This window comes from Xyrauchen texanus, chromosome 3, assembly GCF_025860055.1.
Source record: "Xyrauchen texanus isolate HMW12.3.18 chromosome 3, RBS_HiC_50CHRs, whole genome shotgun sequence".
In the NCBI taxonomy this organism is placed as follows: Eukaryota; Metazoa; Chordata; class Actinopteri; order Cypriniformes; family Catostomidae; genus Xyrauchen; species Xyrauchen texanus.
In genome coordinates, this window is record NC_068278.1 from 52939348 (window position 1) to 52952044 (window position 12697).

Here is a 12697-nt window from a genome sequence, read left to right on the forward strand (position 1 = left end):
GATAATGAACTATAGATGGACTGAAATGGGTTATGATGTCAAATGTTTTGTTATTAGTGGTAAATATTGATATTGCTCATACTTGCATTTATGGATTTGTACACATCTAAATTACTGGCCAATTGAAAAATATTAATTAAGTTTAGTTGCTCAGATTTGTGCATCCCAGCATATTGAAGATAATAGATAATATTGCAATATTTACCTTTTGATGCAGATTTAATTTAAACAGGAATGACTAATCCCAATGTTTATGTCTGTAGGTGTTGCTCTAGATTCAGTCATGGTGATGCTTCTATCTCCACTACACTGTGTGCTGTGGTCCTCTTTTGGTCTTCACCATCATCATCATCATAACTCCTCTTTCTCCAACTGAACCCCAAAACTACAGGCAACCCTCAAAGTTCATCCAAACTGCAGCAGAAAACATGGACTCTTGCACCTTTCCTGCTCTCTTACAGTCATTTACATACACTCCACATTATAATGGAAGAAATGTGCAGAGCTTCTCTCACACCCTTTCTCTATCTTATTATTCTCATTTTTGCTTATCTGTGAAACGTAACCTGTGTGTGTGGAGATTATGGATCTGAGATGACCCATCTAGGTGAGGTTTTGACTCTGGGTATGGTAACCCTTTTCGTCTTGGTCAGACCTCTATTACACTTCAGTAAAAAAATTATATGATTGTTATTATTGTGCTTCTTTTTAGCCTCCTGTTAATATTTCCAACAAGCTGCTTTTCACTAAGGTGTCTGTAAGCCATTTTTAAGTCCCACAGAGGCCAAACTGAAGGCCTGGATCTCCTTGATTATTTTATATATATATACATATACACAGGAACAAATTTATTCTCTTTGTGCATCGCCAAACTCCTCAAAATGCACAAAGATGGAAATTTGCCAAGGTGCCAGTTGAGGCTTTAATAAACTGATTCATGTATTTTCATATACACAAATATGTTTTTGCCATGTATTTCTGCCCCTCAAAATGTATAAAAAAACCTTACTTTTATTCATTCATCGAATTATTTTCCTCCATTTGTAGTTCATTTTAATTACCACCCAGGATGTGCCTTTAGGCAATCAAGGGATATTGTGTAATATTTCAAACAGAAAAATGAACCGCACCTATACATTTAAAATGTGTACATTAACTCTCAATCTTAAACACTTAATCACTCAATTGGATCACTTAAATTAATATATAGGATCCATAGAGAAGAGACTAATCTGTTAAAATTGCTTATGCACCAAAGAAAAAACTGATTTGAGGTTATTTTACCACCTTGGAAATTGTTTTACTTTTGTCCATATATTTAGAAAAGTTGATGAAGACCTAAGCCCTCACCTTACCCACCAAAAAAGGTGAGGTCCGCCTGTGTTAAAGGGATAGTTCACCCAAAAATATAAATTGTATTATCATTCAGTCACTCTCATGCCATCCCTGATGTGTATGACTTCTGCAGAAAACAAATGAGGATTTTCAGAAAGATATCTCAGCTCTGTAGGTCTATACAATGTAAGTGAATGGTGACCAAAATTTTAAAGCTTGAAAAAAGCACATAAAGGCCACATAAAAGTAATCAATATGACTAGTGGTTTAATCCATGTCTTTTGAAGCAATCCAGTCAGTTTATATGTAATTAATCAATGTAACTAATTTTGCACTATTCAATTTGAAACAAGCAGTCTCCTTGGCAATCATGATTTCAAGCTCTATTACACATCCCTGTACCATCTAGCGCTTTGCCCATGCGTTGAGCACCAGGAAGTGTATTTGAGCTTGAAACCATGATTGTGCCTAGAGACTGCAATGGCAAGATGTACAGTAAAAATGAGTTACGTTTTGGTCTGTTCTCACCCAAAATTGATTGGATCGCTTCAGAAGACATGGATTAAAAGTCTTGTGGATTACTTTTATGCTGCCATTGTGTGCTTTTTGGAGCTTCAAAGTTTTGGTCACCATTCACTTACGCTGTATAGATCTACAGAGCTTTGATATTCTTCTAAAAATCTTCGTTTGTGTTCTGCAGATGAAAGTCATGCACATCTGGGATGGCATGAGGGTGAGTAAATGATGAGAGAATTTAGTTTTTGTGTGAACTATTCCTTTAAACTGCAGGTGTACTTATATCCCAAAATATCTTTTTCTTTTTTATATATATATCTAGAGATGCATCATATTAGTTAGGTTTATAAAATATTGTTTTGTGGGACTTGAAATCAAATTTTTCTGTGATAATTTGTCAATTTTGAGTGTCGTATTATTCAAAGTCAGTGCCTCATCTGTATTCATTCTTTCCTTTTGTATATTTCTGTTTCTCTTTCATTTTCTCTGCCTCCTCCCTGCCCTATACCGCCTTGTATCTATCTATAAGACTGTGCCCTTGCATGACTGTTAAAAAAAAGCTTTCTATACAAAGAAAATGGAAGTGCCACTCCTGCTGGGGATTCCACTATTGGACTCTCAGGTTTTTGTTATATCCTACCTTTTGTGGTCTCACATTTCCTATATTGAGTATTACGAGTGCAAAAAAGAGTTTTAAAAATACACTTATTTTGCTTGCACATTTTGGTTGCACTTCTTTCAAATCCAGGAACCTTTCAGTGTTTGGACAAAAATGTGAGAAATTAGATTTTTAGAAGAATTTAATCAACCAGCTCAACCAGAATGTCAAGTTTATTAATTCTTATAAATAGAAATTAGGAGCCTCTAGCCATGTTATGCATTCACTACAGTAAATATAACTTTTATTATGCCTTTTCAATCACTGCTGGTGAATGAATTATGTGGTGCATTGAGACCCTAAGAAAAACAAAGTTTAACTGATGGTTGCATAATTTTTCAACTATTCGCACTTGTGCAATTAATGAGCAAGACAGCACTTGTAAAATGGACCACAATGGCAGTCAAATTCATGGTTATGTTATTGACACTATGTATGCATCATTGTGCATGGCTTGAGCAAAGTGTTTCTTTCCCACTCTTGCTTCCTCTTTGATTTACCAGCCCTTTTTTGCGTAGATATCCGACCAAGACTCCACCTTGTGGTGATTTTGCTTAGCAAGATATTGGTTGATCAAGCAGAGAATGAGCTATTCTCTTTAAAAACAAATAAAAATAAAACAAAAATTAGAAAGAAAAAAAAAAAAACTCTTGTAAGATAGCCTTTGCTGAATCAGTGTACAGCCTGTCTGTTTCTGTGTGCCTTTATGCGTCACAAATAACAATTTATTGTGCAGCTTTTTGTTGGGGATCAGTTGTGACTTTTTTTGCAGTATATTAATGAAATTATATACGTGAACCCCCCCCCCAAAAAACTTTTCTCTTTCTGTAATTTTAAGTCTTATTTCTCTCAGCTTTTGTGATTGTTTGTGGAAGAAAAATTAAACAGGCCTTTTATTCCCCCATTTCTGGTTTAACCACATTGCCTTTTGCCCCAGTTATTGAACTTTTTTTTATTATTGTAAAAACATTCATGTCTAGTGATATATTAATTTTGTAAAAACAAAAATTATCTTTGTGGATTAATCTCCTTTGTTATCAATGGCAAACTTTTGTTGTGAATTTCACTTGCAAGTTTCAAAACCGACCCCTTGGTTGTGTTTTATGCGGTGCCAGTATAATCACGGAGGAAATGTATGATTACAAACATTTTAATCTGTTCAAACCCTTTCAATCTATTGAAAATAATAAAAAAAATATGTCTCAGAGGTATGTCTTTACTGCTGAAAAAGATGGCCAATTTTAATTATCAATGTTGATCTTTGCATCTGCCAAGTTAACCTAGAAACAGCAGAATAAAACTAATTGTATTATATTTCTGCCTCGTGTTTGATGTATTTAAGTGTGATTTTAGTTCTAGTATTTTGTGTTTGACTTGTCTCAATAAATGGAACAAATATCGGCATATCTGCATAAGATCATCTGTTAGCAGAGATCTTAAGCTCCGGTTAAAATGTGCCTGGCATTGTTCAGTCTGGCTGTAGGGCATGGATGTAATGCTCTGATTCCACTTTGTTGTCTTGGTTGGCAAGGCAACAGAGGTACTTCAGTTTGCACTCTTGATTAAGTGAATAAGAGAAGATAAAGTGCTGTGATGTAATCAAAAAATGAGCTTAAACCACTGATCTATATATATAACTGGATAGCTCATGACGTCACAACAGTGAAGCTACTGCGCCGCCATCTTGGTATTCCCTAACATTCTGTACTCCTATGTGTCTCAATGGGAAATCGTCTGTTTTGGTGAGTAATTTGTACCCATCCAGTCACATTAAAACACATTTTTTTATGTCTGCATACACTGTATCACAATGCAATCTTCCTAAATATGTAATTCATTATTTATTTTGACTTTAATCCCCCTGCTTATTCTAAATGTGAGCGTGTTATGTTACTCTTTATTGCAGCAGCATTACGTTCAGCGGCGCACGTGCGCACGTGTTTCAATAGAAACAAGTTTAAGAAACTGAGGTAAGATATGAGTAGACATTTTCAAACATATTTTTTGCAGGCTTTAAAGTTTTTATTCTGAATACATAATTATGTTTTGTAGCTTTTGTTTACGTTGAACGTGCATTGTGGTTATTTTCTTAGGATAAATGAATATTAGCTATGCAGCTAACGTTAACTTAGTGAGTTATACTGTGATTCATTGTGGTTATTTTCCTAAGTCAGCCTTTTTGGTCAAGTTGAATATCTAATTGCAGATCAACACCGGTTACATATGATAAATATAATGTGGGCTTTCATTAATTCTCTGTGTGTGATTTGTACTTTTTGCAGTGCAGGCCTGAATACGGACCAGCTCACGGGCATCATTTATAAAGTGATCAATTGGAATAGACGAGGAGCAGGGCAGGACTGGTAATCTGGACTACCGGACATTTTTCCGGTGGACCGACAAACTTTGGGGCCGATCAGGGTGGACTGGCCATCGGGAGAACCGAGCGGGTCGCTGTGTCGTCCGCGATAATCTAAAACGAGCCGCCGCGTTAGCGAACACTACCCCCCCAACAACAACTTTTTGGCAGTTATGTCAAATCCCGGGCCGATTTCTCTTTCCAGTCCAGCCCTGAAAAGGTGCACATGGATATTGTTGAAGTTAAACAAGGTAAATTTGCCGTTTGGATTTCAATAAACATCGCACTGAATGCTAGATAAAACTGGAATTGGTTTGCAACAGGAGGAAAAGCTGTATGAGGAGTCAGCCTGGCTTCACTGAAGAGCTGTTTTAACAGAGTAAAAAATATTATACTGTCTGTTTTTATTTGCAGTGAAGATACTTTTGCAACATGCAGTATAAGTCTCATAAAATTACTGTGTTTCAGATAATTATAACATTTAATATTAATAGAAAAGTTGACCCAAATATGTAAATTCTGTCATCATATACTCAACCTCATGTCCTTCCAAATCCATGTGACTCTTTTGCAGAACCCCCAAAAATGTATTTTGTATTCCATATAATGAAAGTAAATGGTGAGCAAAATAGCTTGTTTTGGTCACCAATGGCTTTCATTATATGGACAAAAACATGTTTTTAAATGTCATCTTTTGTGTTCCACAGAAAAAGTCATACAGGTTTGGAAGGACATGAGGTTGAGTAAATAGCTGTGCGTAAGGTCTTAAGTTGGGGTATAAAGTTCAAGGCTTCGTAACTACTAGTTTGCAACTAAGTTGGTGCTTAATTTGGTTGCTCCATCTGTTCTTAAGGCAAGTCTTAACTAGTATTTGTAAACTCTCCGTAAAGTGATGCGTAGTGCATACTATGATGTTTACCTGCATTGATCCAATAAGCAGCGTTCATATTTGTACACAGAAGTATTAAAAAGCCGTGAACTTAAATGTGATTTTGTTACGGTTGATGTACAAACGTTGTTTGCTTACGTAACCGTCACTGCAGACGTCACAAGAGCAGCTCTCTTGAGAGACATATTTTGATAATTAAGATATTATTTTAATTAACATTTTATACTTTTATATTTGACTGTCATTCATATGTTTTTGAAGCCTGAAAAGGAAATCATACCCTTATTTTATTTTATGACTCAAGCTAAATTTGTATAAATGAATTAGTGAGTTTGTATGGTAATTATTCATCATATTTATGAAACGCCTAAAACAGGCAATTCATTGTCATAATCACAATTATTTGATTGATGCCTGTTATGCAAAACGTGAGCTTATTGATGTCATAAAATATCAGTCTGCTTTTTTATTCCATCAGTTACACCTGCTTGGAGTCTTCCGTAAATATTTAGTTTATACGTAGGGTTACGTCGTACTGAAGTTTAATGCTGCAATGCTCAATTATTTAGTAGTGCGTAAATTGTGACTTCGTGCCCATTTACGCCACAACTAGGCTAAGTTTAAACTTTTGTATAGCTGGTGTAACCGGCTCCTGATCTTTATATCAAACTTTTCTTTTTTTCTTCTTTTTTGCAGTACATGCTTGCCCAGAGTTTTCTTAAGCCGTTTGGAGTGTGATGCAGCACATGTTTCCTTGGCAATGAAGTGGAGGCTGATGTTTGTGCAGCTTTCTGCAATGCACTGAGTATGAAGATGTGATTGTTGTATGGTTCTAGGTTGAACATGTTTGCCTCAAGTTCCTTGAATGCAGAGCCACTATGAAGATCCAGAACATTTGTGGGGACAGAGATGGGCCTTGTGAGTGTGTGCTGTTGAAGAAATCTCTCAGCTGTCTTGCAGACTTGCAGGACGCTGTCTGACGGTCTTATAAATCCACCTCAGGACTTCATGTCGATTAGTGTGTTCATCTTGGGAAGAGCTCTCGACACTGAGTGCTGATAAACAGGTAGTGCACAGAATCATCTTCATAGTTTTTTTAACTGCAAAGCCTGCTTTGTACCCTACCACAGCCGCTTTGAACATGGACAAGCTGGGAAGACATACAGTGATGTTTTTCTCTTCGTCTTCTGTTTCAGGCTGAACGTCACTGCCTGAAATGCATATCAGAAGATGCTGCCTCCAGTGTCACTGTGATATCCGGTGGAGAACTGTTGCCACTAGCTCTGATGGCACGTCTTGCTACCATTCTTTTGAAAGCTGAATAATGTGGGATTGTTGTTAAATCCATTAGCAGATTTGTTCCCACATATCTGCAAATTGTTATTGTATTGTTCAGTTTAAGTCAATTTTTTTTATGTACTTGGAAGCTTTTGTTATTGAACAAATAAATATGTATGATTTCCTTGAGTGTGCATATGTCAATAAACCTATTTTCGATTATGATTTAAAATATCAAGGGATTGTTGAAATAATTAAATGCTCACAAGCTGGTATGTACATATTCCAGAAATGAATGGAAATGGATAATTCCATTAAGTAAATGTAAATTAGTTTGTGTGTGTCTCTCTCTCTCTCTCTCTCTCTCTCTCTCTCTCTGTCTCTCTCTATATATATACACACACACATACTACATATGAACCTGTGTGTGTGTGTATACTATGCTACATTTTTATATTTGGTTCTGGATTTATTCTAAGAGGTACTGTCTAGTTACAATATCAACACAAAGCTAGTCGTTTTTATTAACTTTAAAATTTGTTGATGTGCATGATTCACATTTACTATATAATCTAGTCAAAAATGGTTAATAATGTTGGCAAATTATGCAGATGTATAATTTGTCAACATTATGAACAATGAGCATCAACAGATTTAAACTATGAATGCAGAGAAACATTGCATCCTGTAACAATCTGCAGATGGATAACTTTGCTTTAAAAAGGGGTATTAATACACTTTGGTGTTGTATTTTTACTGTTGATTATTAAAGATTATGATCGTTATGGACACTCTACATGGGGATAACGACTAATGTGTGCTTAATATGTACATAGTCATAAATTACAACCTGTGGGCACTTTAGCCGCATCCTTAAGTGAGTGTTGTTTCGCGGTTAAACGCTGCACATACCGCGATGCCCTCTGTCGGTAGGGAATAGTAAGATGGCCGCCAGAGCACTTCCGGTAGCTTCACCTACTGCTGGCAGTTTAGAATTCTATGAGCTATCCAATTATATATATATAGATCAGTGGCTTAAACCTAATTTAGTTTATGTGAGAGTCTGCATCCATGGTTACCAGTGGCAATATCTGCCACTCTAAAATAACAGTTTATGTAGACTATTATTAGATAGCCATTCAATAAAAACAAACTAGACTCTCAGTTAACCCTCAGAACAGAAAAAGCCCTTTTTTATGACAGATTAATAAATACTGCTGATGTGTAGGCAACACTGATCCATGATTTTAGAGTAAGCTCCAACAGTTTGTGGGCATTTACAAATGTTTAGACATGTATTTATGTACAGTCTAGTTTAGTGCTTCCCAATTTTATTTTTTATTTTTCTGTCTTATGTATCACTAAAGCCCCATTAGTATCCATTTGACACCAAACCAGACATTTGTGAGCTTCCCTCCCTCCAGGACATATATACCAGGCGGTGTTTGGAGGATCATCAGAGACTCCAGCCAACCCGAGCCATGGGCTGCTCTCACTGCTACCATCAGTCAGGTGGAATCGCAGCAACAGGACCTGCACCAGCCGACTCCATGACAGCTTCTTCCCCCAAACAATCTGACTTTTGAACCCTTGATCTCTCAAGATCAATATACATCAGCACTGCACTTTATCTTTCACTGGACTGTCATAAATGATATTCTCTCTTAACAACACACTGGCAACTGACTATCAGCCGACAGCCTGAATGTATATACAGCACATACAACCCTACTGTATATTTTATACACAGTTGAAGACTAAATGATTAGCCCCCATATGAAATTTAAATTCATTTTCAAATATTTCCCAAGTGATGTTTAACAGAGCAAGGAGATTTTAACACAGCATTTCTTATTGTATTTTCCCACTGGAGAAAGCCTTATTTATTTCAGTTTGCCTGGAATAAAATAATTATTTAAAAAAAAAACTGCAAAGGTCAATATTATTAGCCCCCTTAAGAAATTATCTGTTTGATTGGCTACGGAACCAACCTCTTATCCAATGACATGCCTAATTAACCTAACTCACCTAATTAATCCCCCAAGCCTATAAATTGCACTTCAAATTGAGGATTGGTATCTTGCAAAACAACTGTCATCATGGCAAAGACAAAATACATTTGTTTAGACTAGAGAAAAATAATTGTTAATGCTCACAAAGCAGGAGAAGGATATACACGTTTATCAAAGCGTTTTCAGGTGTCAAGAACTGCCGTGAGAAGTATTATCAAGAAGTTTGAAGAGACCCACACAGTGGAGAACAAGACTGGCAGAGGCAGGAAGCAAAAGATTTAAAAAACCTTGGAAAGAAAACTGGTGAGAGAGGTTTCTAAAGACCCAAGGACAATTGCCAAGGCACTTGTGAATGATTTAGCCAAGTCTGGGATTGATGGCTCAACGAAGAGTCACTAGAGCCCTGCGCAGGAATGGACTGTGAGGTTGCAGACCAAGAAAAACTCAACTTCTGAAGAAGAGACACCTCCAAGCTAGACTGAATTTTGCCAAGGACAACCTAGAGAAAAAAAAATATGCATACTGGAAATGTGTCCTTTGGTCAGATGAGACAAAACTAGAGCTCTTTGGCCATAGAGATGTTACCTGTTTGGAGAAAGAAGGGAGAGGGGCTCAACCCAAAGAACACCGTTCCCACAGTGAAACATGGCGGTGGGAGTATAAGCTGTGGAGATGTTTCAGTGCGTCTGGAACTGGGAATCTCATCCGGGTCGAAGGAATCATGAAAAAGGAAGACTACGAGAAGATTTTGAAAGACAACCTCAGGCAATCTGCAACTAAACTTGGTTTGGGTCGACATTTTGTCTTCCAGCATGATAACGACCCAAAGCATACCTCACTTCTGGTGAAGAACTACCTCCAACCGAGCAAAGTGAACATCCTTGACTGCCCTGCACAAAGTCCAGACTTGAATCCCATAGAAAATCTGTGGGCCACACTGAAGTCTAGAGTCCATGCCAGGAGACCAACAAATCTGGAGGAGCTTGAGAGATTTGCTAAGGAGGAATGGGTTGCGGCGACTCAGGAGAAATGCCTAAAACTTGTTGAGAACTACAACAAACGACTAAAGACTGTTAGCAAGCAAAAGTGATACCCTATTGACTATTAACATCAGAGTAGATTTTTTATTATTGGTTATAATTTTGTTTCTATTTGTATTATAAACACTCTAAGTTGTGTAAATAAATGTTTAGAAATGCTATGTTGAATAAATCTTTGCTCCATTAAACAGCACTTGGGAATTAACTAAATATTTCATAGGGGGCTAATAATTTTGTCTTCAAATGTATACTATTTTTATTGTATACTGTATATTCTATATTGTGTGCGTTGTATACTGTGCATTTGTATATTGTGTTGTGTGTAATGATGTGTATATGAGATATGTAAATTGTGTTGTGTAAATCTGATGTTATTGTATATTTGTATATGTCTCACTTCAATATACACAAAATCACTTGTGTATTGGGTTGAGTGACAATAAAGGAATTTGGATGTTCCTTTTAACTCCTATTATATAGGATATAATTTAGCATTATTATTAAAAAAAAAACTTGAAATAAAAAATAATAATGGATAGGGGGGAAAAAAAAAATACACTCAATAAATATCACATGTACTCTGCTACGGGCATACATTATTTTATTTTCCTTGCTTAAAAGAATAGTTCACCCAAAAATTTTAATTCTCTCATCATTTACTCACCCTCATGCCATCCCAGAGTTTTATGAATTTATTTCTTCTGCTGAACACACACACACAAAAACATTTTTTTAAGAAGAATATCTCCGCTCTGTAGGTCTATACAATGCAAGTGAATGGTACCAATATTTTGAAGCTCCAAAAGCACATAAAGGCAGCATAAAAATAATCCATATGACTCCAGTGGTTAAATCCATGTCTTCAGAAGCGATATGATAGGTGTGAATAAGAAACAGATAAATATTTAAGTCCTTTTTTATTTATTTACTATAAATATCCACTTTCTTCCTTTGTTTTTGGTTATTCACATTATTTGTGCATATCGCCACTTCCCGGGCAGGGAGAAGAATTTATAGTAAAAAAGGATTTCAAAATGGATCTGTTTCCAATCAAATCGCTTCTAAAGACATAGCTTTAACCACTGGAGTCATATGGATTACTTTTATGATGCCTTTATGTGCTTTTGGGAGCTTAAAAATGTTGGGCACCCATTCACTTGCATTGTCTGGACCTTCAGAGCTGAGATATACTTATAAAAATCTTAACTTGTGTTCTAGAGAAGAACAAACAAATACACATTTGGGATGGCATGAGGGTGAGTAAATGATGAGAGAATTTTCAATGGAAGTAAATGGTGACCAGACCTTTCAAGCTCCAAAAAGCACATAATTAATTCCTTACAAATATATAGCACTTTTGTAGATACTCAAATCGCTTTACATAGTATAAGGGAACTCTCGTCAACCATAGTGCGCCAATACGCTCACAACACACCAGCTATTGGTGGAGAGGAGAGTAGAGTGATGTGATGTAACCAATTTTGGGATGGGGATTATTAGGAGGCCATGATAGAAAAGGGCCAATGGAGGGAATTTGGCCAGGACACCAGGGTTAAACTCCTACTCTTTACAAGGAGTTCCCTGGGATTTTTAATGACCAGAGAGTCAGGACCTCGGTTTAACATCTCATCTGAAAGATGGTGCTTTTTACATTATAGTGTTCCCATCACTATACTGGGGCATTAGGACCACACAGACCATAAGATGAGCACCCCCTGCTGGCCTCCCTAATATAGGCAACATAAAAGTAAATAGTTAGGGGGGGGGGGACTAAATTAGGAATTTCAGTTTATCCAGTAGTCCTCTTATTTGATTCTAAGAGTATACTTGAAGGATTATAGCTTGATCCTATTAGGGTTGCTTACAAAATATGGAAGCAAGTCTTAATTCGAGCAGTAATAAGTTGCAGTTTTGCACAAACACTTGAAAATATCAGTGCACAGAATGTAAATGGCTGTTGTTTGTGGTGCATTTGAAGTATTGGTGCAGTAGATGGCGACACAGATTAATAGACCATAAACAGATATGTGGCGAGCCAAAATTATCGTTGTCTTAAAATATAATTTAATTTGTAGCATACTAAAGTACCAAAACAACAACTGTTGATGAAGAATACGAGTCGGTAGTTTAGTTGATAGCGCTGTTTGCTTATTTTACTTTTTTAACAGCAGCAAAACTAACTTGATTGCCATCGAAACAGTCCTCGATCCACCTCTCTTTGGTCTTAAAAACTGTCACTACATCATAATTATATTTAACAGACAATCCCATTGTGCCTGATTAAGTTGTTTCGTTTTTCAAGATAAAGGGCCTTCGCGCTGTTTACCTAACCATGCGTTACAGCGGTAAGGACTACTGCGCGCCCCCGCCTCGAATTTGGCACGTGCCTTTGCGGTAGCGCGCATAATCGAAAACAAGCGAGATGCTGTGAGCGCGGGTTCTGCGTTTGTCTGGAGAATGGAGCCCGCGCTGATTGGCTCATTGGGCAACCTCTCTCGGAAGCTGATTGGTTTGACGCAACGATTCTCAACCCGATTGGTTATCATGTCTGTGGAAAGGAATGTCGTCATATTTATCCCATATTTTCTTCTACAGCATGTTGGATGGGAA

The 12697-nt window shown here is 36.8% G+C and overlaps 1 protein-coding gene and 1 long non-coding RNA gene across 3 annotated transcripts in view; both read left to right on the plus strand.

Annotated features, from left to right (window-relative positions):
• Window positions 1-1525, plus strand: part of mapk1 (mitogen-activated protein kinase 1) — a 36340-nt gene extending 34815 nt beyond the window's left edge. Inside the window, exon 10 of one of the 2 annotated variants that reach the window (XM_052103746.1) lies at window positions 264-1525. In XM_052103746.1, coding sequence (XP_051959706.1) covers window positions 264-376 — 113 coding nt within the window. In that variant the 3' untranslated portion in view covers window positions 377-1525. The remainder of the gene's footprint in view (window positions 1-263) is intronic. The other variant, XM_052103738.1, reaches the window with a different exon arrangement.
• A 2587-nt stretch (window positions 1526-4112) lies between these two features.
• LOC127633361 (uncharacterized) lies at window positions 4113-7232 on the plus strand. The gene is made up of 5 exons (XR_007969199.1): window positions 4113-4251; window positions 4416-4479; window positions 4792-5119; window positions 6454-6823; window positions 6954-7232. It is a non-coding gene; the product is annotated as an uncharacterized LOC127633361 (long non-coding RNA).
• The last annotated feature ends 5465 nt before the right edge of the window (window positions 7233-12697 follow it).